This window comes from Pseudopodoces humilis, chromosome 31 (assembly GCF_049639895.1).
Source record: "Pseudopodoces humilis isolate 2021_Gansu_Grassland_sample_001 chromosome 31, ASM4963989v1, whole genome shotgun sequence".
In the NCBI taxonomy this organism is placed as follows: domain Eukaryota; kingdom Metazoa; phylum Chordata; class Aves; order Passeriformes; family Paridae; genus Pseudopodoces; species Pseudopodoces humilis.
The window spans coordinates 642,870-667,605 of NC_142230.1; the positions used below are offsets into that span (position 1 = coordinate 642,870).

The 24,736-nt window shown below is 49.1% G+C and overlaps 2 protein-coding genes and 1 long non-coding RNA gene across 3 annotated transcripts; all 3 read left to right on the forward strand.

The window, feature by feature from the left end:
• The first annotated feature begins 1,105 nt into the window (after positions 1–1,105).
• Positions 1,106–4,063, forward strand: LOC148182367 (uncharacterized). Its single transcript, XM_088068580.1, has 2 exons — positions 1,106–1,123; positions 2,349–4,063. The coding sequence occupies exon 2, from the start codon at positions 2,369–2,371 to the stop codon at positions 3,977–3,979; it is 1,611 nt and encodes a 536-aa protein (XP_087924706.1). The 5' UTR covers positions 1,106–1,123; positions 2,349–2,368; the 3' UTR covers positions 3,980–4,063.
• A 5,334-nt stretch (positions 4,064–9,397) lies between these two features.
• On the forward strand, positions 9,398–10,303 carry LOC106628769 (uncharacterized). The gene is made up of 2 exons (XM_088068465.1): positions 9,398–10,003; positions 10,076–10,303. Exons 1-2 carry the CDS (start codon positions 9,398–9,400, stop codon positions 10,301–10,303), a joined length of 834 nt encoding a protein of 277 aa, XP_087924591.1.
• Positions 10,304–21,513: 11,210 nt separating this feature from the next.
• On the forward strand, positions 21,514–23,843 carry LOC106628768 (uncharacterized). Its single transcript, XR_015774752.1, has 2 exons — positions 21,514–21,621; positions 22,805–23,843. It is a non-coding gene; the product is annotated as an uncharacterized LOC106628768 (long non-coding RNA).
• Positions 23,844–24,736: the final 893 nt, after the last annotated feature.

Consider the following 24,736-nt stretch of genomic DNA (forward strand, 5'->3'; position numbering starts at 1 on the left):
TCGGCGCCTCTGTGGGTTCATTGTGACACAAAACAACCCCCAAAAGCAGAAAAATTAATATTGAAAGTCACTAAAAATCCGCTCGGCGCCTCTGTGGGTTCACTGTGACACAAAACAACCCCCAAAAGGCCAATTTGTCCCCGCTGGCTCCGGCAGAGCCGAGAGGGACCAGGACAAAATAAAGCCCAGCCCCGGTGACACCAACACGGAGCCCAAAGCCACGGGGAGAGGGGCAGGGCCGGGGCATTTTCATTAATTTTAATTAAAAAATGTGGTTTCGTGTGAGCTGGGAGGAACGGCCCCGCCCGGGGGGGTTTTGTGGCCAGGAGAAAGGGCCCCGAATAATTCGGGGCACGAAAAGGAACGGGGAAGTTTGGGAGCTCTTGGGTAATTGTGCCCCACACGGGGCAAGAAGCAGAGAGGGCGAAATCCTCCTTTAATTATGGAATTCTCCATGGGGAACGCATCCGGGAATGAATCCAGACCCTTCCTGCTCGGCGCCGTGGGACGATTTCTTCCTGATGATGCTGAGGAGAAGCAATGCCCAGCCCAGTTTTGACAACAACAATTAAAAAATTGGGGTTTTTTATTAAAAAAATGATAATTTTGATGGATTATTAGCTGCACCCACCACAAGAGGGGATTTTTTTTCTCCATTTTCCCTCAGTGATCGAAATCCACACCCAAAACTTGGCCAGACACCCTCAAAAATCCGGGCATTGCGGGGTGGATGAGATGAAACCACCGAGCTGGAGAATCCCACGGAAAACCCAAATCCAACAACAACCGGGACAACCCTGTGAGACCCCCGGGCCATTCCCAGCCGTGGAAAACCCCTGGAAAACCCATTCCCACACATCCAGGGGTTCAATCCCCAAAAACAGCCCCGGGGCTGCGGCTGCTGCTCCGAATGCCACCGAGGATTAATTATCCCGAGGTAATTACTCCGGGAAGCTGCCATGGAACCACTCATTGTCCGGGATGAGTCGGCGGCTCCGACTCACTCCGGGAGCGACACGGGAGTCGCGGGATCTGGCGGCTCCTCCGGAGGCCCTATAAAAGCTCTCCCGGAGCTGGGACGCGCCGGTCACCTCTGGAAGTTCTTCCCGCCCCCGGGAGCTGGGTGAGTCTGGTTCCTGAGCATCTGGAGATGCTGGGATGGGGAATCGGGAGGGAATTCCTGATTCCGAGAGTGGGGATGGGCTGGATTGGGGTGGCTCAGAGGTTCCCCATCCCAAGAAGTGTCCAAGGCCAGGTTGGAGAGGGTTTGGAATTGGAGGTTGGGTTTGGTGAGATCCAGGGTGGCTTTGGGAAAAAAAACCACCTTGTTTTGGGGTGGGATTGGTGGATTCCAGGGAGAAATCCAGGATGGCTTTGGGAAAAAAAACCACCTCGTTTTGGGGTGGGATTGGTGGATTCCAGGGACAACATTCCCTGCAAGAAAATATGGTGGGAGGGACTTTCCATCGGGAACTGGAGCGGCAGAAAAAGTGGGAATGGGGAAAAAGTGAAAGAGAAGGAATTCAGGTGGGGTTTGGGAAGGAATTGTTCCCTGTGAGAGCGAGGAGAGCCTGGCACGGGTTATTCCACGGATTTCCCATCCCTGGGATTGTCCCAGGCCAGGCTGGAGTGATCTGAGGTGGTGGAAGGTGTCCCATGGCAGGTGTTGAGTTGATCTTTAATGTCCCTTCCAACCCAAAGCGCTCTGGGATTCCGCGATCACGAAATCCAGACGCGTTCCTGATTTTTCCATAAAAAATCCTATCCGGGAGGGGATTTTAAAACGGATTGTTTGGAATTTCTGTGCTGGAGCGGGAGAGGGTTGGAGAGAGCTCTCGGTGCTCGCTGCTGAGTGTCTGAATCCCAGATTTGCTCCTGAAAATGGGGAGTTTGTGACCGAGGGAAATTCGTTTTCATTAATTAATTTAATTAATGAATTGGGGGGGGTGTTTTTTTGGATGACGTTCAGCGCTGAGTGTCCCCGAGTGTCCCCAGCTTGGCTTCGGGACGTGGCTCAGAGTAAAGAAGGAGGGGTTGGGTCCCTCAGGTGCTGCTGGGACCGTGCTGGGGTGGTGGCACCGTGGGGACGTGTCCCCGAGGTGTGGGGACCACGAGGACCGGCCAGGCTTCCTCGGGTGTCACCCAAGGGGTGGGGAGGGACCCTAAAATCCCCAAGTGTCCCCAAGATGTCCCTGAGACCTCCACCAGCCCCTCCCACCCGTGCCGGGACTGTGACACGGCTGGGACGTGTCCCCGAGGTTTGGGGACCAGAGTTTTCCTCAGGTGTCGCCGAATGGGTTGGGTTGGGACTTCAGATGCCACCTGATTCCCCCTCTGTGTCCTTCCAGTCCTGCCACGTGTCCCCAAGATGTCCTGCTACCTCCACCAGCACCTCCCTGCGCTCCACCAGGACCCCGTGGCGCTGTCCCCCGGTGTCCCCTTCCCGGCTCAGCGGTGGCACTCCACAACCTGCATCCCCCAGGCCGTGCCTGTCCCCCTGCAGCGGGTGACGTCCTCCAGCGTGTGCCACCAGCAGAGTGTCACCCAGGCCGTGCCCCGCCAGCTCCTCGGACCCCCCTGCGTGCCCCAGCACCTCCCGCAGCAGCAGATTGTCCCCAGGCGGGTGACAACGTGTGCGCCACCGCAGCAGCGCGTCACCGGCGGCGCGGGTGTCACCTGGAGCGTGCCGCGGCAGGTGGGGGTGACCCAGTGCGTGCCACAGCAGGTGGGGGTGACCCAGTGCGCGCCACCGCAGCAGAAGATCGTCCCCAGGTGTGTCACCACCTGTGTGCCGCAGCAGAGCGCGGGTGTCGCCGGTGTCACCCGGTGCGTGCCGCAGCAGCTGCAGGTGCCACCTCCCGAGTGCGTCCCCCAGCAGAAGATCGTCCCCAGGTGTGTCACCACCTGCGTGCCGCGGCCGCCCTACGTCACCCAGGGTGTCCCTCAGCAGCAGAGTGCCACCAGGTGTGTCCCGCAGCGGTGCGTGAGCAGCGGCTGTCCCCAGCAGGGCGTCCCCAGGTGTGTCACCACCTGTGTCCCCCAGCAGCGCGCGGCCCAGTGCGTGTCCTACCAGTGGGTGACGCCGCCGGTCCCCCAGCAGTGGCAGAGCGTCACCGCCGCTGTCCCCCAGCAGTGGCACGGCAGGTGTGTCACCAAGTGTGTCCCGCAGCGGTGTGACACCGGCGCGGCCAGCATTTGTGTCCCCCAGCAGAGTGCCGCCAAATGTGTCCCCCAGCAGAGTGCCACCATGTGTGTCCCTCAACAAAGTGCCACCAAGGGTGTCCCCCAGCAGTGTGTGACCCAATGTGTCCCCCAGCAAAGTGCCACCAAGTGTGTCCCCCAGCAGTGTGGGACAATCTGTGTCCCCCAGCAGAGTGCCACCAAGTGCATCCCCCAGCAAAGTGCCACCAAGTGTGTCCCTCAGCAAAGTGCCACCAAGTGTGTCCCTCAGCAAAGTGCCACCAAGTGTGTCCCTCAGCATTATGGGACAATTTGTGTCCCTCAGCAAAGTGCCACTAAATGTGTCCCCCAGCAAGGTATGACCAAATGTGTCCCCCAGCAAAGTGTCACCAAGTGTGTCCCCCAGCAGTGTGGGACAATTTGTGTCCCCCAGCAGAGTGCCATTAAATGTGTCCCTCAGCAAAGTGCCACTAAATGTGTCCCCCAGCAGTGTGGGACAATTTGTGTCCCTCAGCAAAGTGCCACTAAATGTGTCCCCCAGCAAGGTATGACCAAGTGTGTCCCCCAGCAAAGTGCCACCAAGTGTGTCCCTCAGCAATATGGGACAATTTGTGTCCCCCAGCAAAGTGCCACCAAATGTGTCCCTCAGCAAAGTGCCACCAAGTGTGTCCCTCAGCAATATGGGACAATTTGTGTCCCCCAGCAAAGTGCCACCAAGTGTGTCCCCCAGCAATCCGGGGCAGTGAAGATCTCCAGCCACGCCAAGAAATACTGCTCGGCCCCCAAGTGGCCCTGGTGACGAGGAGTGTGACGAGGACAATCCCTGGGAAAGCGGGATTTGGGATCTTTGTCTCCTCCCGCTCCCATCCGCGCTATCCCGGCTTTCCAGCGTTTCCCTGCCTTTCCGTGGGGACATTCCAGGTGCCTCTGGCTCCTTCCTTGATCTGACGCAAGGCGTTGGAGGGATGGGACCGAATTCCCACGGAATTCCGGGAAATCGTGATGTGCGCTGAAAACAGAGTTTATCTACAGAAACGTACAAATATTTTACGTACATATATATAAACTTAAATAAACATTCTTGTTTGAACTCGGATTAAAAATCTTGGGTTTTGGCCTCTTGGTGATTTCTTAATTAATTGTTAAAAATTATTTAATATTGTTATAATTATTTTATTATAAATATTTCATATTATTGTATTTATTTAACAGGACGTCTTTATTTAATGTGAAATATTTATTTCATATTGAATATTTCTTTCATGTTAAATATTTATTTAATATGAAATGACTGTAATATTTTTATTTAATAATATATTAAATAATATTATTTAATAATATAATAATATCAATATGGTATATATTATATATTATATATTATATATAATATATGATATATGATATATGATAGATGATAGATGATAGATGATAGATAATAGATAATATATAATACATAATACATAATATAGAATATATTATATATTATATAATATATACTATATACTATATACTATATACTATATACTATATACTATATACTATATAATATATATCTAATATCTAATATATAATATATAATATATAATATATAATATATAATATATAATATAAATACATAATATAAATATTCTATTTATTATATAAAATATTAAATAATAATATCTATTTAATATTAAATATTTATTGACTGGGATGAAATATTTATTGAATGGGATGAAATATTTTATATAAAATATTTATTTGATATGAAACATTCCTTTATTAAATCCCGCCAAATCCAGGCTGGAAAAATCCCTGGATGAGCCCCATCATTAGGAAAACGAGCAGGAGCTCGGGAGGTGGCCAGAGGGGACAGGAGGGTGTGGCCGGGCTGGGGACGCTGTCCCGCATCTTCTCCTGCCCCTCCCTGCCTCGGTGACCTCCTGGTGCCACCTGGAGCTGTCCCAGAGCTCCTGGAAGTGTTGGGAGATCCCGGAGATTCCTTCTCCCTGGAATTCTGGGGGGTTTTTCCAGCCGGGAATGTGCTGCTCCTGCCGCTGCCGGAGCCAGGCGTGGCCCGACAATCCAACCCTCCGGATCCCCTCAGAACTGAGGGGTAAAATCCTGGAATGGTTTGGGTTCCTGGGACCTTTGGATCCGCTTAAAATCGGGATAAAATCGTGGAATGGTTTGGGTTCCTGGGACCTTTGGATCTGCTTAAAATCGGGATAAAATCGTGGAATGGTTTGGGTTCCTGGGACCTGCTGGATCTGCTTAAAATCAGGATAAAATCGTGGAATGGTTTGGGTTGGAGGGACGTCTAAATCATCCCGTTCCACAGGCAGGGACATTCCCCTATCCCAGGTGGCTCCAACCCGGCCCTGGATATTCCCGGGGGTGGGAAATCCATGGAATAACCTGAGCCAGGCCCTCACAGGGAACAATTCCTTCCCAAAATCCCACCCAAGTTCCCCCCCTGACCCCATTCCCTGTGTCCTGTCCCTGCAGTTCCTGAGGAAAAATCTCTCTCCAGCTTCCCCGGAGCCCCAGCAGATCCTGGGAGCTCAACATTCCCAGTTTTCCCAACATTCCCAGCCCCTCCATGGCCTTTGGAGGAGCTGACCCATCTCGGGGTTGGCCTTGTGGCTTTTCCCACAGAATCTTCCAGAAAATCCTTCTAGTGGGGTGGATCCCGGGTTTTGGGGTCACTGGGATTGGGGGATGTTTTGGACCGGGTTGTGCTGGAGCCCGGCCCTGGCCCTGACTCAGCAGTGCCTCAGTTTCCCCAGCGTTTAATTGGGAATAATGACCCCCCCAAAATATCCCAGGAGCCTCCGGGAGATGAAAGGGCCTCGCAAATGTTAATTAAGGACATTCGGCTGCTAATTAAGGACGTTTTTAGTGCCAGGTCACCGTGTTCATGCACAACCAGGAATTAGCAGCCCTCCTTGATCCCGAGCTTCCCGAGGAATTGGGATCGCGGAGCCCATAAAACCCGGATTAATCCGCGCTCCGACGCCTGTTTATTCCCGAAATTTTAGGTCAGGGAATTCGGCATTAAAAAGTTCATTGCTGTTGTTGCTGTTCATCCATAAAAGTGAGAGGAATCCGGGCTGGAGTCGGGATTTGCCTTCAGGTTCCTCCCTTGAGCCCTCGGAGTGTTGGGATCCGCCTGGAAAAGAGGCGCCGTGTCCCTGTTATTTCCCGTGGAGCCGGGGGAAGCTGGGAAATTAAATGGAATTCCCGGGGCTCCTGGGAAAGCAGGAAACAAAAAGGGAAATTTAGGTCGAGGGTAATAATTTGGGGCTTGATATTCCCAAAATGTCCCAATATCCCGAAATTCCAACGCTCAAATAACCGGATATTGAAATGCTCCCCTATTCAAATGTTTAAATATTCCAACACTCCGATAACTCCGATATTCAAATGTTCAAATAATCCAATATTCCAAACTTCCAGTGTTCAAATATCCAGATAATCCAATATTCCCATATCCCCAAATTCCAAATATTCAAATATCCAAATTGTCCAATATCCAAATATCGCGGCATTCCAATATTCCAAATATTCCAATACTCCCAATATTCCAATATTCCAGCCATGGAATTCCCGTGGCCGGGCACTGACCAATGGAATGGTGACATTCCCAAGGCTCCAGGAGAGTTTTCCCGGGAACAGGGTGGGATTTTGGGAATTCTGAGCAGGGCCCGGAGCTGGATTTGATCCCTTCCAAGGAGGATATTCCCTGATAATTCCCCTCTTTTTCGGGCACCTCACCTGAATCCCTGGAATTCCACAAGTGTCGGATTCATATTAAAGGGATCCAAAAAAATTTAAACTCCAGGGACAAAAAAAAAAAAAAAAAAAATCCCAAAAAACCCCAAATTCCAGGCCCTTCCCTCGTGCAGAAGGGATTCTCCCAAAGTCGGCATTCCCAACCCTGCCCAGCGCTCGTTTTCCCTGGGAATTTCTTTGTGGGATAAACAGGGAACAAAGGGTTCAGGAAATGGGAATTTCGGGGTTTTTTTTGGGACTTTCTCCCCTTTATGACCGGGAATTTTTGGGAGCTGTCCCAGAAACCATCCCTCCTCTCTCTCCCCCGGGTTCCCGGGAAGGAATCCGCGTGTCCCAATAATTATGGGACGCCCCAAGTCCTTCCTGGATGGATTTTCAAAGGGATTCCTGCCCGCGGCTCCCATGGGAATGAGGAATTCCTCCTTCATCCCCCTGGGATTTCTTTTTGGGGTGGAAATCCGGCTGGAATTCCGGGAAGATTCGGCACCTCCTGAGGATCCAGGGTTTTCCAGGGATTTTTTTGTGTTGTTTCGCTGTTCCAACCTCTGCGATCCCGGTGATCCAGGACATCCCTGGGAGCCGGAGCCGCACGTGGCCGGGATTGGGGTGCAATTAAAGCATCACCCAAGCCAAACCCAACCTTCCCAAATTCCCTGGGGCATTCCCGGGCTCCATAAAAACCCGGCTGGGCCCGGCCTTTCCCGGACACTTCTCCCCAGCTCTTCTCCCTCATGACCTGGGTAAGTCCTGGGCTTCCAAAGGAACTTCCCCAAATCCTGGTTTTTATTCCCGAGAGCTCCTCCAGACTTTTGGGATGCGCTGAGGAGAAGCGGGGAAGGAATTCCGCACGGAGAGGGATTTTTGGGGGGGTTTCCTGGTTTTTTTTTGGTTTTTCCCCGGTGGGATTTGGCTCCACAAAGGGCTGAATCCCGGCGGGAATCGGGTCTGGGATTGGAGGAGCCTCGGCAGCTCCTTCGAAGGAAGAGGAGGAATTCGCCGCCGCTTTTATGGAATTTTAAACAAAGGAAATTATTATTCTTATTTTTATTAATTATTTTTTCCCCCTCCCGACCGGAGCAAGGAGCTGACGGAATTTCAGACGGGAAAAATGAAACCTCTCCACCTGCCAAAATCCCTAATTCCTAAAAAAACTCCCGGCTGAACCCCCCAATAATGAGTGGCATTGCATAAACAATTCCCTAATTAAGAGGCGGTTCCATCTCTGGTGTTAATTGCTGCCGTTGTTTTCCCGGCTGTTGTTTTTATTGGAGAGCGATTGAATTTTATTTTTTATACAATCTGCAGTGTAATTTTATTTTAATGTTATTTTTTATACCGTCTGCCATGTAATTTTAATTTTATTTTATTTTTCATACCATCTGCAATGCCATTTTAATTTCATTTTTATACAGTCTACAACATTAATTTAATTTTTTACAATCTACAATGTCATTTTAATTTTATTTTTATACAATCTACAACGTAAATTTAATTTTTTTACAACCCACAATGTCATTTTAATTTTATTTTTTATACAATCTGCAATGTAATTTTTTTTCGTTTAATGCTCTACTCTCTCTCAAAAAGGAAAAATATCTGAGTGAAACCATTTTAGGTCAATATAATCCTTTCAAAACTCCCTAAAAATGGAGTTTTTCCTGGAGTGGGATTTTTTTTTCCCTGCGATTTCCAAGGAATAGGGCGAATTCTCAGAGGGGAGAAGTGGTGCAGCACCAAGAGCTGATTTATTTGGTGTAATTCTCCCAGAATCAGCGAAGCCGGAGCCATTCCCAACCCTGGGACCCATGAGGTCCCTTCCAACCCCAGATCTTCTGGGATTTTGGTATTTTTAATCCCTTTATCCTGCCGGCATTTTGATTTTTTACCTTCTCTCCACCAAATATTTTGAATATTTTGACGCCATCCTGCCGAAATTCCTTAAAAAAAAAAAAAAAAAAAAACAAACCGAATTTTTTTTTGGCTTTTCCCTGACAGGACCCCAAATTCCTGTGGGATGGGAGCGCCCCAAAATCTCTCCTGACCCGGGCGTGGCCTGGTGGCGACACCCGGCGATTACCGGGGGGGGACCACACCCCTAATTTTGGCTCCTCTTTCATCTCCACTTGAAAGGGCGACCCAGGGAGGTTCTTGGGGAGTCACCCCAAAGCTCCGGGGCCGCGCTTTGAAGGGCGGCACGAACCCGCTGGGCTGAAATTCCGCATTTTTTTCCAGGCTTTTGAGAGCGCAGTCCGGAACGGAGGACGGGATTTTGTCTCCCCTCCCAAACACGCCCCAGCTTTGAGTCACGGGCCGAGAGGGGAGCGGGGCGTGCGGGCGAGTTTTGGAGCTGAGTCACCAAAAGAAAAAAAAAAAAATTGCTGAAATCGCTGTTTTTGTTGGTTTTTTGTTGGGTTTTTTTTCAGGTTTGAGGCGCCGCTCCGCCATGCACTGCCCCGGCGGCCCCAGATTCATCCCCGAGTTCCTCCCGCAGTGCCCGGCTCACTCCGAGCCCTTCGCCAACACCTGCCACCCCCTGAGCATCACCAAGAGCCCGGTGCCGCGCTGGCCCGCCTGTCCCCAAGGTGCCACCGCCGTGCCGCTGCTGCCGTGCCAGCCGCTGGTGCAGAAATTCCTGCTGCTCTACCCCGAGACCACGCAGCTGCTGCCCGGCCCGGGGGGCTGCGGAGCCCCCCAGAGCCCCCGCGTTGAGCAGAAACGCGTGGCCCGGAGCCTCCCGCCCTGCGCTCCGCGCTGCCCCGAGCCCGGCCGGCTGCGCTTCCCCCCGTGCGGCATCCGCTGCTCGTCGTCCTCCTGCCGCGGCCGGGACAAGGTGGCCAAGAGCCCCCCGAGCCGCCCCGAGCTGACCAGCGGCTACTCGCTGCCCCTCCGAGGGGTCACCGAGTGTCCCCCGCAGCCCTTCCCGCAGCAGCGCCTGGGCTCAGTGGCCCCGCACAGGTGCTCCAAGGGCTACCCCACGCAGGAATTTGTCGCCTGCTGCTCTTCGGAGCAGCGGCTGAGCAGCGCCGAGGTGACCGGCGGGGTGGCCAAGGTGGCCAAGGAGCGTCCCCCGCTGCGAGCGGTGGCCAAGGAGTGTCCCCCGCTGCGAGCGGTGGCCAAGGAGTGTCCCCCGCTCCGAGCGGTGGCCAAGGAGTGTCCCCCGCTCCGAGCGGTGGCCAAGGGCTCGGCGCCGCTGCAGGCGAGCAAGGGCCGGAGCTGCTCGGGGCAGCAGCTGAGCAGGGCCCGCTGTGTCCAGCACCCCCGGTCGGCCCCGAGACCCTCCCGCCTGGCCCCGGCCAAGCGCTCCGGCCACTCCAAGAAAAGCCGCTGCGCTTCCAAGTGGCTCTGGTGAGGGAGAAGCCGAAAATCCCGCGGGGGATGGAGACCAGGCTTGGGGTGATCCTTCCCTCCATGGAAATGAGGTTTGGGGTGATTCCACCTCCTCGGAGCCGAAGTTTGGGGTGATTCCCCCTCCCCGGAGCCGAGGTTTGGGGTGATTCCCCCTCCCTCCCCAGTCCTGCCCCCCAAGCCTGGTTTTACCCCCTGTGGTGCCCAAGTTAAGCTCACAGAGCGAACCCCCCGTTTTATTTGACCCCAAATTCGGATTTTCCAGCACCGGGAAGGTGTCGGGGAGAGGTTGAGGAGCTCTGAGCCGCTCGGAACCTCGAGCCTACACCTTCGTCTGCTCCCTGTTTTTTACTGTTGTGGGATCCCTTCTGCTCAGGTTGTACCACTCGCATTAAACTCAGGTTGCAGCTGATTCCTGCTCTCTGCCTGTTTTATTCTCCAGCTTTTAAAACCGTTTCTAATTCCTGCTCCTGGGGTAAAAAAACCCCAACCCTTCCCCTGTTGTTGCACCCCTCCTTTTGTGTAAAATAATGGAAATAATCGCGATTTTAGGGCTGGGCTCACTAGCACGGATTTACTGTGGGGAGGGAATTTCTTCCCAGTATCCAACCGAAACTTTTCCCCGTCAGTCTGAACCCGATTCCATTTTCCTGGCAGTCCAGGGGAAATCAAAAATCTCTCCCCACGTTCCCCTTCATCTCCAGCAAGGCCGCAGTGGGGTCACCCCAAAGCTCCTCTAGGCTGAATAATCCCAATTTCCTCAGCCTTTCCTCCTTGCAAAGGGAAAAAAAAAAAAACCCGGGGAAGAGGGGATGGATCGACAGGAAAAGGTTAAATTGTAAAAAAAATTAATTGTGATTAAGTGGATTTGCTGCCGATAACGTTGAGACGGCAAAATAAAAACCCGAAGCAGCGGCGGGGTTTTGCCGGGATTCCACACGGGGACAACCCTCAGGCTCTCCTGCTCCCCTCTCCCTCCCTCATCCCGAGGTTTTCCTGCTGGGATTTGCCCTTGGAAAGGTCACGAGACCTGGGGAAGGCACCGCGGGATGGAACTGCCTCCTGGTGGCCACAGGGATGAACGGAGCCCGGAATTCCATCCTCATCTTCCCCCCAAAAAATTCCCTATTCCCAGAGGAGCTCCCGCTTCCAGAGTGCAGACGGGAATTTTTCCTCGCACGGGGAAAAACCGGGAGGTTAAAACGAATTCCCGCTCCGAAGGGGGTTTGGATGTTCCGCAGGTTAAGCGGCATCGGAATAAAAATTCCAATTTTTTTTTTTTTCCCGGGAGATTTTCACTGTTTTTTAAGGAGGAAAACTCCAAGCGGGGATCGGTCCTGGAGCCGCCAAGACATCCACGAGCTGCGTGGGATTATCAAAGGTCACGAAATGGGATTTTCACCGTATTCCCAGGAATCTGCGATGACAGAGCGCGATGGGACCGGCCTCCATTGGGAAGGAGGAATTCAAACCCTGAATTTTTCCTTTGGAAAACTCAGTGAGAACCCGGAATTGTCTTTTGGGACAAGGATGAGGGAAATAATCCCGATAACGAGGTTCCCACGCAGTGAGGGGATGTCGAAACACGCCAGGAATATTCGCGAGGAATTTATGCATGCAAAGCGTTTTTTTCCCTGTAATAGGAATAACAAATTATCCCAGAAAAACCCCTCGGGGATCGGAGCAGCTCTGGAATATTCCCCCTTGGATGGAAATGCCTCTTCCACAAATAAACAGGATGTTGTTCTCCAGCCCAGCTCCGGGTATTTTGCATATTCATTAAGAAAAACAATCGATTTCTCCTCAAAATTCACCCTGAAATTGGCTCTGAAGCTGCTCCAGCTCAGCCTGGGGGAATTTCCATGAGTGGGAATTGATTCCCAGGAATTTCCACTGGAACAGATTGTCCGGGGAATGTTTGGCTCTGCCTCAGTGGGGATATTCCAGAGCCATCCCAAAAATCCTGTGCCAGCTTTGAGCGGGATCCCTTCCCGCCTGAGGAATCCCCAAATTACCCGATGAATTCCATAAAAATTCCCAATTAGTTCCATAAAACACCCATTCCGGAGTTCTGGGATTCTCCCAGCTCGGGGGATCCACCCAAATCCTCGGAAAATCAGCAAAGCTCCGTGAAATTCCTCAATTTTCCCAGCTTCCACGGGATTAAAGTTTTTCCTCTCGTATTTAATCCTCCCTCGAGGCATTTTTAGCTGAAAATTGGGATGGGATAGCGGGAAGTGTCCCTGTGCCTGGAAAAGGGTTGGAATGGGATGAGATTTAATCCCCTTCCCACCCTAAACCATCCCAGGACTGGAAATCCAGGCAGAAACGGTAAAATCCCCTCCGGAATTCACTTTTCGCGGGAATCCTTGGGAGGGGATGCAGCAGGGATTCCCATGGAAAAGGGAATAACGCGGGTAAACAACCCCAAAATAATTAGCAGTAATTAAGATTATTACACATGAGGGGAGGGCAATTAAAGCCTCGCGCCCAAAGGCTGCCTCAGCTTCCTGGAAGTTCGGGAGTTCTTATAAAACTCCAAGGATTTGGGGCTCCCCCCGGACATTCCCGTCGATTCCTTCCTGGAATATTGGTAAGTCCCTCTCCCTTCCGTTCCAGAATTTGGGGGGAAACGGAAGAAATCGGGAATTTCACGGGAATTCTGCAGCTCCAAAAAATTCCAAGGGAGATTCCCTGCTGGGAATTATTTTGTTGGGTATTTGGGGTGAGTCCAGCCTTAGAAAAGGGGACTGGAATTCTTGGTATAATCCCCCAAAAATTTTTTAGTAAATCAAATTTATTTTCCTATGGGGTAAAAAGGAGGAAAATCTGTTTTCCTCCTGATTTTCCTGCCAGAATGACCCAAACTGAGCCCATTTTTCATAAAAAGTTGTTTCTCCCCCAATTCCAACCTGCCAGGGAATTTCTTTGGGGCAAAACCCCGTTTTTGTAGCACTTTTGGGAAGAAGAAACTCCAATTCCGTTGTTTTCCCACCCAAAAACTTTGGGAATTCTCCGAAAAGAGCATATGATCTCCATGGAAATCCCCATCAGATAAATAATGGGATTTCCCTGGACTTTTCCAGCAGAATCTTTGGAGAGAAAACAGGAATTTGGTGACTTAACCCAACACCTACCTCCAAAGGAGCCTCTGGAAGAGCCCGGATTCCTCCAGGGACAGAAATTCAAGGGATTTTTATCGGGAATCATCCGCATTCCACAGCTCTGAACGCTGACAGGTAAAATCCCAGGAGATATTCTGGATTTGATTCCAGAATTCTGGATTTCATTCCACAAGAATTGCGGACCCAGAGTCCAGGGGGGAAAAAAATCTGGGCACCAAAATTCCCGGTGGAGTTCTGGGCCCTCTGGAATTCGTCTGGAGGAAGGAATTTTCCAGAATTCCAAGGGTTTTGGAGCTGTCAGGAACCGCTCCGGACGTGGATGCGGAGCCGGGAGCGATCCCAGGCTCTGGAATCTGCTCTGGGTAATTATCCCAGTGAGGGCTGGGCACGCTGAGATAAACAAATCATCCCAGGAAGGGACGGAAAATTCTGGAATTGTGGCCTGGATAAAGCCAGGGTGGGTTTTTTTTTTGGGAAGGCGTGTGGGGAAAAGGGGAAATCGAGCTGGGAGTTCAGTTTCAAAGTAACATTTAAAAAATAAAGTAATTTCTTTTTTAAAAAAAAAAGCTAAAATTAAATATAAAATTTCAAGCTGATATCAAAAAATTTAAACTAAATAATCGAATAAAATTTTTAAAACCTAAAAATAAAATATTATTTTTAAAATTAGCATTGACAATTAAACAAAAAATTTCAAAACCAGAATTTAAAAAAGTAAAGAAAAAGTACAAGTAACATTAAATTTAAGTAATTTCTTTAAAAATAAAACTAAAAAATGAAACAAAATTTTTTAGAATTATATTTGAAGACTGATTAATATTTTTAAGATACCAATGAAAATTAAATCGAATTTAAAAAATGAGATTTGAAAAAATGAATTAAATTTAAAAAGTAATGAAAATTAAATAGAATTTAAAAGAAATAAAGTTAGGAAATTGCATTTTAAAAATGCAATGAAAATTAATTAGAATTTTAAAAAACAAAATTAAAGAACTAAAGAAAATTTTTAAAAAATTAACTAAAAATCAATCAAAAATTGGATTAAACTGAGAAAAACAAAAGTCAAGCAAAGATTAACCAGAGCAAGGCTTTTTCCGCTGGGATTTACAACTAAAGAGGAATCAAATTTTGAATTCCGAGGTGTTTTCTCTGCTCTGGCCGCAGGTTCTCCCTGGATTCTCCCAGATGTGCTCGGAATTCCAGGGCCCGTGTCCGCCGCCTTCGGCCTCCGGCTCCAGCCAGCCCTGCGTGGTTTCCTGCGGCGCTTCCCGCGTCATCATCTTCCCTCCTCCCGTGCTCGTGACATTCCCGGGGCCCATCCTCAGCACCTGCCCGCAGGAGACCGTGCTGGGATCCTCGGGAATGGTGCTGGGATCCTCGGGAATGCCCGAGGAAGGAGCGGGAAGCTCCCTGAGGTCCCACGGAGCGGAAATCCCGCGTTGCGGGGAGTTCGTCCCAAAATTCACCTCTGGGCCCGTCCTCGGTGTGGACCCACGGGAGACCCTGGTGGGATCCTTGGGAATGCTGGAGGGAGGAGTGGGAACTTCCCGAACCTCCCTGAGATCCCACGGGGCGCAAATCCCGTGTTCCCGGGGTTTCATCCCAAAATTCGGCCCCCGGCGAGCGTCGCGCTGCTCCTACATTTTTAATTCCCGTTGGATCCATCCCTGCCGGAGGAGCAGCTGTGGGAGCCAGCAGCCGGCCGGGAACGGGAGCGAGGAGAAAACTCCAGATCCGGAAAAGCCAGGAACGGAAAACGCGGATGCAGAAAAGGAGGAAAACGAGGTCTTGGAAGTGTGAGGCGGCTCCGGCCCCAATCCAAAGGCTCTGGAGGATCCTCCAAAGCAGATTTGGGAATTTAAGTTCAGTTTAAGTTGGGATCTTTTTAAGGTTGGGGTATTTTGAGGTTTTTTTTTCCCCCCTCAGACATTCCCAAGTGGCGGAATTAAGCCATTAAATTCCATTTTCTCCAAATTCGGGGGTAACCTGACGCTTGGAATCTGATTTGTGGGAGCAGTTTGTTGTTTTTCCGTGGTTTTCCAGAGAAATTGAGATTGAGGAACACCCCAAGTGCGGTCAGACCTGACAAAGCCTTTCCCTGCCAGGCCTAATTAAGCCTGGCTTAGTTTTTATGGGAATGACTCAGCAGGAAATTCCCTTTTCCCTGGGATAAATACAAACACAATCCCATCACCGCTTCCCGGCTTTCACTTTCACAGCAGGGAAGTCGGGAAAGGGAATTAACCAATCTCCCTATATTTAATTTTAATAAAAAGGAAAAAAGATTTGTGGGAATGAATTCTTTTCATATAAAAATTACCCCAGTGGGAAAGTTTGGCCACAGAAATGTGGATTTTTCCATCTTGGAAGTGTCCAAAGCCAAGTTGGATGGGCTTGGAATAACCTGGGATAGTGGGAGGTGTCCCTTGCCCATGGATGTGGAGGATGTCACCCAAACCATTCCAAAATTCCAGGATAAAAGTGAGGAATCTTCCCCTGGACCTGCACACTTTACTATTTTATTTTTATTTTATTTTATTTTTTAATTTTATTTTTTAATTTTATTTTTTAATTTTCTTTTATCTTATTTTATCTCATTTTGTTTTATCCTTGTTCTTTCCCTCCCCATTAAAATTATTCTGCATTATCACAGTGGTTTCCTGATTTTCTTTTCCAGGGAAATTCTCCTAACTGGGAAACCTGGATCAATTCCAAATCCCTGAGGGATCTTTTGGGCCGGGGCTGTTTCAGAGCTGCCCTTGAACGATTGGAATTTTGGAATTCCTCACCAACCTCAGGGTGGGCTCCTCCTCCTGGGCCCAGCCCCAATCCAGGTGTTCCCTTCAGAGGCAAAAGGGATTGTGGAAAATTTGTCAGGGACCTTAAAACAGCCCCTAAACAGCCAGAAGGAAGAATTCCAACCTCTGGGGACGCTTTTTCCATGTTTTTTGCAGGATTTCACTTTCTCTGTGGGCATCCGGGTGGGAAACAGGAATCCCAAATCCCCCCCAACCCGTTCCTGCTGGAACAATCCCCTCAAACATTCCCTGCCTATCCACATTTCCATTTTTCCCTTTGCATCTCGGGAACTCCCACCAACCCCTCTGTTTACCCCATTTGCGTGTGCCCCACTTTCCCCGTCCCCTTCCCAATCCCGAGGGTGATGTAACCATCCCGATATCTCGGAGGATCAGCCCGCGAGCCTGGCGGATCCCACATTTCTTGTTTGGCTCTTGGAGAAAGGGTTGGGAAAACTCCAGCAATGAGGTCACGGGCGGGGTGGACCCCAAGACCTCGGGATTGACTCATCGGCTCCACCCCATCCTGCTCCAGGAGTTGGACAATCTCCAGTTCCTCCTGGAAGAGGAGGAATGGGAATTATTCCTTTTTTTTTTTTAGCTTTGTGGTTTGTGTTTGGTTTGTTTTTGGTTTTTTTTTTTAAAAGTAGATCCCCGAATTGCTGGCGTTGGAAAACTTCTCCAAGGTTGTGTCCAAGCAGTGCCCGATCCCTTTCCCCACTCCTGGCCGGGTAAAATGCTCATTTATTAGGGGAACAGTGCCCAAAAGTGACCCGACCTTCCCAAGGATTCTCCATCCAGAGGGTGGAGCTGGGGCTGGGGCACACCCAGTTATTAATCGGGTTATTCCCAATAACCCATCATTATATTCCCAATATTGCACGGCAGCAAAATTCGGGATGAGGTCAGGGAGGCCAAGGCTTGGCTCAGGCCCAGGGGAAGGGAGGGGGCTGCTTTTCCCTCCTTAAAATCCCTTTTCAGGCTTAAGAATCATAAAATCATGGAATGGTTTGGGTTGGGAAGGTTCTTAAAAATTGTCTTATTCCAACTCTTTTTCCATGATCCCAGGATGCTCCAACCTGGTCTTGGACAATTCCAGGGATGGAGCGGCCTGGGAAATCCATTCCAGTGAAAATTCCAATATTTCCTCTGGACAACAAAACCCTGCTCTGTTTTCCCTGGGAAAATTTCCTTTTCCCTCATTAAATCCAACCGTAAATTCATTTTACAGGGTTTTGTGCCGCCAGCTCCGGCTTTAATCCTTGAAGGAACTCAGAGGAAGCTGCCAGATTTTCTTGCTGAGACGAGCAGCTTTAATGAGGCAATGAAGACAAATGAAGATTTAATTAATATCTTTCTCATTAATGGACGATTAAATTGGATCTTAGCACCACACCTCGGTGAGCCATGGGGCAATGCAGGAATGGGAATTGGCTCCGTGGTGTTGGCTCATTCCACAGGCACTCATGAAGTATTAAAATTAATTATTTGCAAGGGTGGAACTTCTAAGATGCCCCAAATAACCCCAAATTCACCCATGAGCACCCACCTTCCTGAGGAGCAGATCCTGCAGCTCTTTAGAATCCCAGGATCCCGGAGGCTGGGAAAGAATTCCAAGGTCATCGAGTCCAAGCTGTGTCCGATCCCCACCTGGACACCCAGAGCAACATCCAGGAATTCCTCAGACACCTCCGAGGGATGGATGGGGATCCAACCTTCCCTGAGCCCCTTCCAAGACCTTTTCTCCTTTCCAGGAGGGATTTCCCCAAATTTCCTGCTCTGAACCTCCCTTGGCACTGCTCGAGGCCGTTCCCTCTTGTCCCGTCCCTGTTCCCTGGGATCAGATCCCAAATCCCCCCTGGAAGAGCCCAGAATTCCCCCTGGATCCCCTTTTTCTCCAGGCTGAGCCCCCTCAGCTCCCTCAGGATTTTCCAGAACCTTCTCCTCTGCTCCAGCCCCGTTCCCATCCCTGGCCACGCTCCAGCTCCTCCATGAAGACCAAAATCTCCTTCTCCTCAATCTTCCAGGGGTTTGGGCTTGGGCTGAGCCTCATCAGATCCTTGCCTACTCCTGGGGGGCTCCAGCTGACCCAGGACCCCCAAAAAACCCCAGATGAAGCTCTGGGGACTCTTGGGGATGGTTCTTTGCATGATCCTTGGGGTTCCCTTCCACCTTGGGATATTCCGGGAAGCCCTGGAGGTCACCCTGACCTGGAGAAGGCGTTTGGGTGGTGGCACCGGAGGGACACCTGGCCCGGCTTTTAGGCAGACCCAAATTACACCCAGGCACTCCAGGCTTCCCCCGCTCCGGGGCTGCAATTCCACGTTCCCCTCGAGTTTTATCCAGGGAGTTAAAGATTTAAAGGAAACACATTAGCTGTGTTTTGTTTCCAAGATGAAATATTCCCAGGAAATTGGGGGGTGCCGTCATTGTTCCTCAGCTCCCAGCAAATCTCGTTGGGTGGTGGGGAAGAATTCCTCAGTTCCGGAGTTATTTGTGTGTTTAATTCTTTAATCACCACCTTTTGTGGTGCCGGAGGTAAGAAATGTCCCCAGACCTCTCCGTGAGAGAGGAAATCCGAGTAAAAATGGAATTTGTCCTTAAATTCTTAGGGATGAGATGGAGATGTCCAGTAGGAAATGGGAGGCTGCCAAAAACTTGATTTTTTTATGGGATCAAACAGAGGGAATCACATCAGAAATGGACTGAAATTGACATAAATTGACATAAATGGACATAAATGGACATAAATTATCAGAAATGGACAGAAATAGACAGAAATGAACAGAACTGAGATCCAGCTCTGGTCTGAGCAATAAAACAGCGCTGAAAATACAAATAATTAACAAGCAGTTGGTGGTGATTTAATTTCATCCCAAATCCCCCTTCAATCTCACAATAATCCAAAGAAAAAACACTCCAAAATATTATCCCTTTATTTGGAAACTGGAATCCAGGTGACAGCTCAGAAACTGCTCCAAAACTGAGATCCCAGGATCCAAGCCAGCATTAACTTCACGCAGCAATTCCCAAATTTTATCCCCTTTATTTTCCTGCCCGGGTGCTGCTGGTTGTTCCTTTCCGAGCCTGGAATTGTCCTCGATAAAATCTGGGGGAAAATGAGGGTTAAGGATGGTGTTCTGCTCTGATCTGGGATAATGACACCGATGATTTCCTCTCTGCCAAGCGGCCTCGGAGCCCAATTTGGAAAATTATAGGGAAGAGCAAAGCAGCTGCAGCAGCTTCCTCTGATTTCATCTCCGTATGCAAAGCAGCCGGGAAGGATCAGAGCAGAGCCCTGGAATTCCTAAAGCCAGAAAATCTATTTACCAGCGACATCAACAACAACAACAACATCAACAACAACAACAACATCAGCATGCCAGGGTGAAAACAGGATGAGGAATCTCCCAGATAAATCTCTGGGATTGGTTTGTTTGAGGTGAGTCTGGAAAAAATCCAAAATTCCTGATTTTTTTTGTTTGTTTTAATTTGTATTTGTTTTAGTTTAATTCATATTTTATTTTTATTTATTTTATTTTTATTTATTTTCTTTTTATTTCCTTTATTTTTATTTCCTTTATTTTTATTTATTTTATTTTTATTTCCTTTATTTTTATTTCCTTTATTTTTATTTCCTTTATTTTTATTTCTTTTATTTTTATTCCTTCTATTTAGCTTTAATTTCTGTTTCCAGAAGGATTTCTCTTCCAGCTGGGAAGGGAGTTTATCTCTTTTTCTTATCTCTTAAGGAACTCTTTGATCTGAGGCAGGTTCAGGGGTTGTGAAAGGAGTTTCGGGCCTGTGCCAGGGCTTTGCCTTTGGGAGCTGATTTTTTTGGGAAGGATTTCCATGGAATATCAGGGCTGTGAAATCCCACAAAGGAAAGGATCCCATTAAATCTTCCAAGGAAAAACCCCGATTCCAGAAACAAAACCTGGGATTTTTGGCAGTTTTGTGTTTTAAACCAGTTTTCTCTCCATTGGAAAAACCTCCAGGACAATGGGACGAGGTTCTTATGGACTTTTCTCAAATATTGGGTTTGGTAACTCCTGGAATTGCCTCAGCTGTCAATCGCTGTAATTAATGGGTGCTTTTAATTGCCATAAATTAAGTGAGTCAGACTGATCTCTGCTGCTCATATGTATCCTCTACTCATTAGATTGATTTCAGAGCCATGAAATGTAAATAAAATCATTTATTTGGGGCTTTGTTTTTGTGTTTTCCTTTTCTTTTAATAATTCATTGCAACTGAGAAGGAAGAGGGATTTTTTAATGTAAATGTGAGTGTGAAAATCACATTAGGAGTATTTTCCAGGCCTTGGGGATTTATTTGAGCTGAATTTGTGGGCCTGGATCTCAGGTAATGTTTCCTCTGAGTTGTCTGATCCTAAACTAAATTCCTCTCTTCATCTTGGCTTCTAAAAAAACACATCCTCAAAGGAAAATTCAATTTATTCCCAGTGTTTAGTATTTTTTAGGTGTTTATTCTACAAGGATGACCTTTGAGAGGAGGAGTTGATGGTAAAATATAAAATCCTGGGCAGGTGCCCTTTTTTTAGCTGAATTTCTGACGGAATTCTTGTCCAAGAACGGCTTTGGTACCTCAAACATCCTACTTGGAATGTGAAAAAGAAATTATCTGTTCAAAGAACAGAAATTCCACAAAAACTCATGGAGCAAACACAGAGTGACCATGTACACACAAAGCAAATATTTTTTAGGGAAAATCCCCCTCAGGGATGGAGAAATTTCCAGCAAAGGCCCAGAAAGGGTGAAGCACCCTGAGCAGGCCTGGGATTATCCCACACCCCTCTGTGGGCCTAGGAGTTTTCCCAGGAAGGAAATTCCATAAAAACTCATGGAGTGAACACAAAGTGACCACAAACACAGATCCAGAAGATTCAGAATGAATATTTTAGGGAAAATCCCCCTCATGAATAGAGAGATTTCCAGCAGAGGCCCAGAAAGGGTGAAGCACACTGAGCAGGCCTGGGATTATCCCACACCCCTCTGTGGGCCTAGGAGTTTTCCCAGGAAGGAAATTCCATAAAAAACCCATGGGATGAACACAAAGTGACCACAGACACAGATCCAGAAGATTCAGAATGAATATTTTAGGGAAAATCCCCCTCATGGATGGAGAGACTTCCAGCAAAGGCCCAGGAAGGGTGAAGCACCTGCGGCGCCTTGTGTGGGACTGGGAATTATCTCCTAATCCTAAGGCGTTATCAAAACAGTTGCGACAAGGGGAGGCAGGAGCAGGGAAAACATTCCATTTCACAAGGGGGTTGCGTCAAGGTGGCTCCCAATTTCCTTTCTCCATGACAGGATATAAAAGTGCTCCTGACTGGCGGCCCTGGAGCTGCCTCCGCTGACTCGTTCTCCTCGCTGACTGGGTAAGTCAGATTTAACTGAATCAGCTCCTAATTAGAGGTAATTTGGTTTATGGGGAGCTTTGATCTGAGGTTTTATATCCTATCCTAAATCAGGGTAGAGTTTATTCTCCAAACCCGTTTTGTGTGGGAAGTGGGGCTTGAGGTGGATAAAAGGAGGGAAAGGAATGGGAGTTATAAAAATGCTGATGGGAGGAATTTTTAGGAATTGGGCATTTATCTGTGGAGAAGGGTCACTCCAAACTCATGATCAGGGTGGGATTGATTCCCAAAAGGAACAGGGAAGGGAATAATGTGGGAGGAGGACAGGGAGGTTGTTCCCAGAATTCATTCTGGCAATAGAGACGGGACAAAAATACAGAGGAGCTTTGGGGTGACCCAGTTGTGACATTCCAGGACCTGAAGGAGCCAAAAAGAACGTGGGGAGAGACAATTTCCAAGGGATGAAGTGCTGGGAAAAGGGGGAATGGGTTCACAATGATGGACATGAGGTTTAGACGGGATTTTAGGGATAAATCCTTCCCTGTGAGCATGGGGAGGCCTTGGAATGGAATTCCCAGAGAAGCTGAGGCTGTTCCATCTCTGGAACTGTCCAAGGCCAGGTTGTGTGGATTTTGGGGTCTATGGAAAGTGTTCCTGCCCATGTCAGGGGTCGGAACTGGATCTTTAGGGTCCATTCCGTGATTCCATGGAGCACTAGAGAGGAATGGGAACAGAATTAGAAGCATTTCCCCACAATTCATCTCCCTTGATTGGCGCAGTTTATGGAAAAGCGGATTGTGCCCTAGAAATGATGATTTTTTAAAGTTATTATTTTAATTCTTTTAACCCCAAACTCATTTATTCAGATTATTTAATCCCACACACCTGCACCTCTCCATCCAAACACCACCTGGCAAAACCCCATTCCCATAACCCAGCTCCCTTTCCAGCAAACTCCAAAGGGAATAATCCCCCATACACCTCCCATTTCCTACCAGTTATCTCAGTCTCATCCCTAAGAATTTAGGGACAAAACACATTTTCGCCACCCAAAACAGAGGAGCCTGGGGACATTTTTTACTCTTTAAAAGGCGGCGACTAAAGAATTAAACACACAAACAACTCCAGAACTGAGGAATTCTTCCCCATCTTTCCAATCCTCTGGGATCTTCCAAACCGGGCTGGGACCTTCTCTTCCTTCCAGGTTGGATCGGGAACAATGTCCTCCTATGGCCAACTGCTCAGCGCCCGCTGCGCTTCGCCCTGCGAGGTGATGTGTAGCCAACCCTACGTCGACGCCTGCAGCGAGCCCTGCGTCGCCTCCTGCGGAGAATCCCGAGCCATCGTCTATGCCCCACCCGTGGTCGTGACATTCCCGGGGCCCATCATCAGCTCCTGCCCCACGGAGAGCATCGTTGGGTCGTCCATCCCCGAAATCGGCGGGGGAATGGGCTCTGGAGGGGGTGGGATGGGCTCTGGAGGTGGCGGGATGGGATCTGGAGGTGGCGGGATGGGGTCTGGAGGTGGCGGGATGGGGTCTGGAGGAGGGATGGGGTCGGGAGGAGGCGGGATGGGCTCTGGAGGTGGCGGGATGGGATCTGGAGGAGGAATGGGATCGGGATGCGGCGGGATGGGCTCTGGAGGGGGAGGAATGGGCTCTTCCTGCGGGGGCTCCTACGGGATGGGCTCCCACAGCTCGGGCGGCTCGTGCGGGGGTGGGATGTCACGGCTGGAGAGCCTCTACCGCGGCTCCTATTTCTCAGGCTACGGCAGGAATTATTATCCCTATTTTTCCCGAGGGTACTACAGGTATCGCTACGGGAACTACGGGCCTTTTTAACCCTTTAAAGCTGAGGAATGTCCACAGGAAAAATAGGATGCAAAGTAGTAGTTGATGGCTCGGAATTCCAAGCAGTCTCTGCTCCAGCTGATCCGGTCGGAGCCGGGGTTGTTTGGATCTTGTTGTGCTTTATCCAAGGCTTAGGGTCCCGATGTTCCCTCCCTTTGTCCCTCGCTCCTGTTGTGTTTTGTACTCCCTGAACCTGAAGAGTCAAACCAGTCATGGGACTTGGCTGTGAAAGTGTCCAGAAGTGGAGAAGGAATGTCTCAGAATGACTGCTGGACTGGAGTCCAGGCTGAAATGGGAATGCTGAAATGGGAATTCTGACATGGAGATTCTCTTCTTTGTCTCTGTAGTGCCTCATCCCACCTTTTGTTTGTATTAAAGCCCTGTTGCATCACAAGCCCGGGTTCTGGCTTTTATTTCACCACAGTTTCAGTTACAAACCGGTCTGAAGAAAGGAATCCTTGTGCAGTAATTAATTCTCATGAGATGGGAATTAATCCCACTGTAATGCAAATATAATTAGTCTGAAATTCCTCAATAAGCTATTTTCCCTTTCTGATCTATTCCACATTATCCAATAAACAACACAGAATGATTTCCAGTAGGCTGGAAGAACCTCCAGGGATGGAATGGTGCAGCACCCAGTTAAAACCAGTTTACCCTTGGAGCCAGGGTAATGGGGGATTGGTATACTTAGGGGTGCTTTTGTGGGGATCAAAAGCTGGACTTGATGACCTTGGAGGTCTTTTCCAGCCTAAATGATCCTGGGATTCCGTGGAAAGGAAAACCAGGAAGCTGCCAATGCGATTCAGAAAGATTTTTATTAGGGCTTGAAATAAACAAAATAGAATAAAAGAGAACAATTCGTTGGTGGTCCGAGGGCAGCCAGGCCACCCCCGTGGGTGACAAAAGCCACTTCACAGGGTGCAGCTGGAGCCTTTACAGAAAGCCCCACCTGGAATTCTGAAGCATTCCCACCCCACCAGAAAGGACAGGGGACAAGATGAATTAAAGAGTTCCAGGAGAGACTCCATCCCACGGAACGGCGTTTGATCGAAGATGAGGCACAACAGGAGGAGACGTGGGCCTGGTTTTCAGGGAGCAGCCTCGGAATTCCGGGTCTGGATCTGGATCCTGGGTTTTCATCTTCTGGGTTGCTTGGCCTTAGCATGAGCCCCAGTTCCCCAGGCGGCTCCTGCGGGACCTCAGGCCATAACAGGAGCCCACCTTTGCCGGGGAGGCTCTGGAGACAAAGGCACCCCCAGATCCGAAGGAACCGTTCGCCCCCAG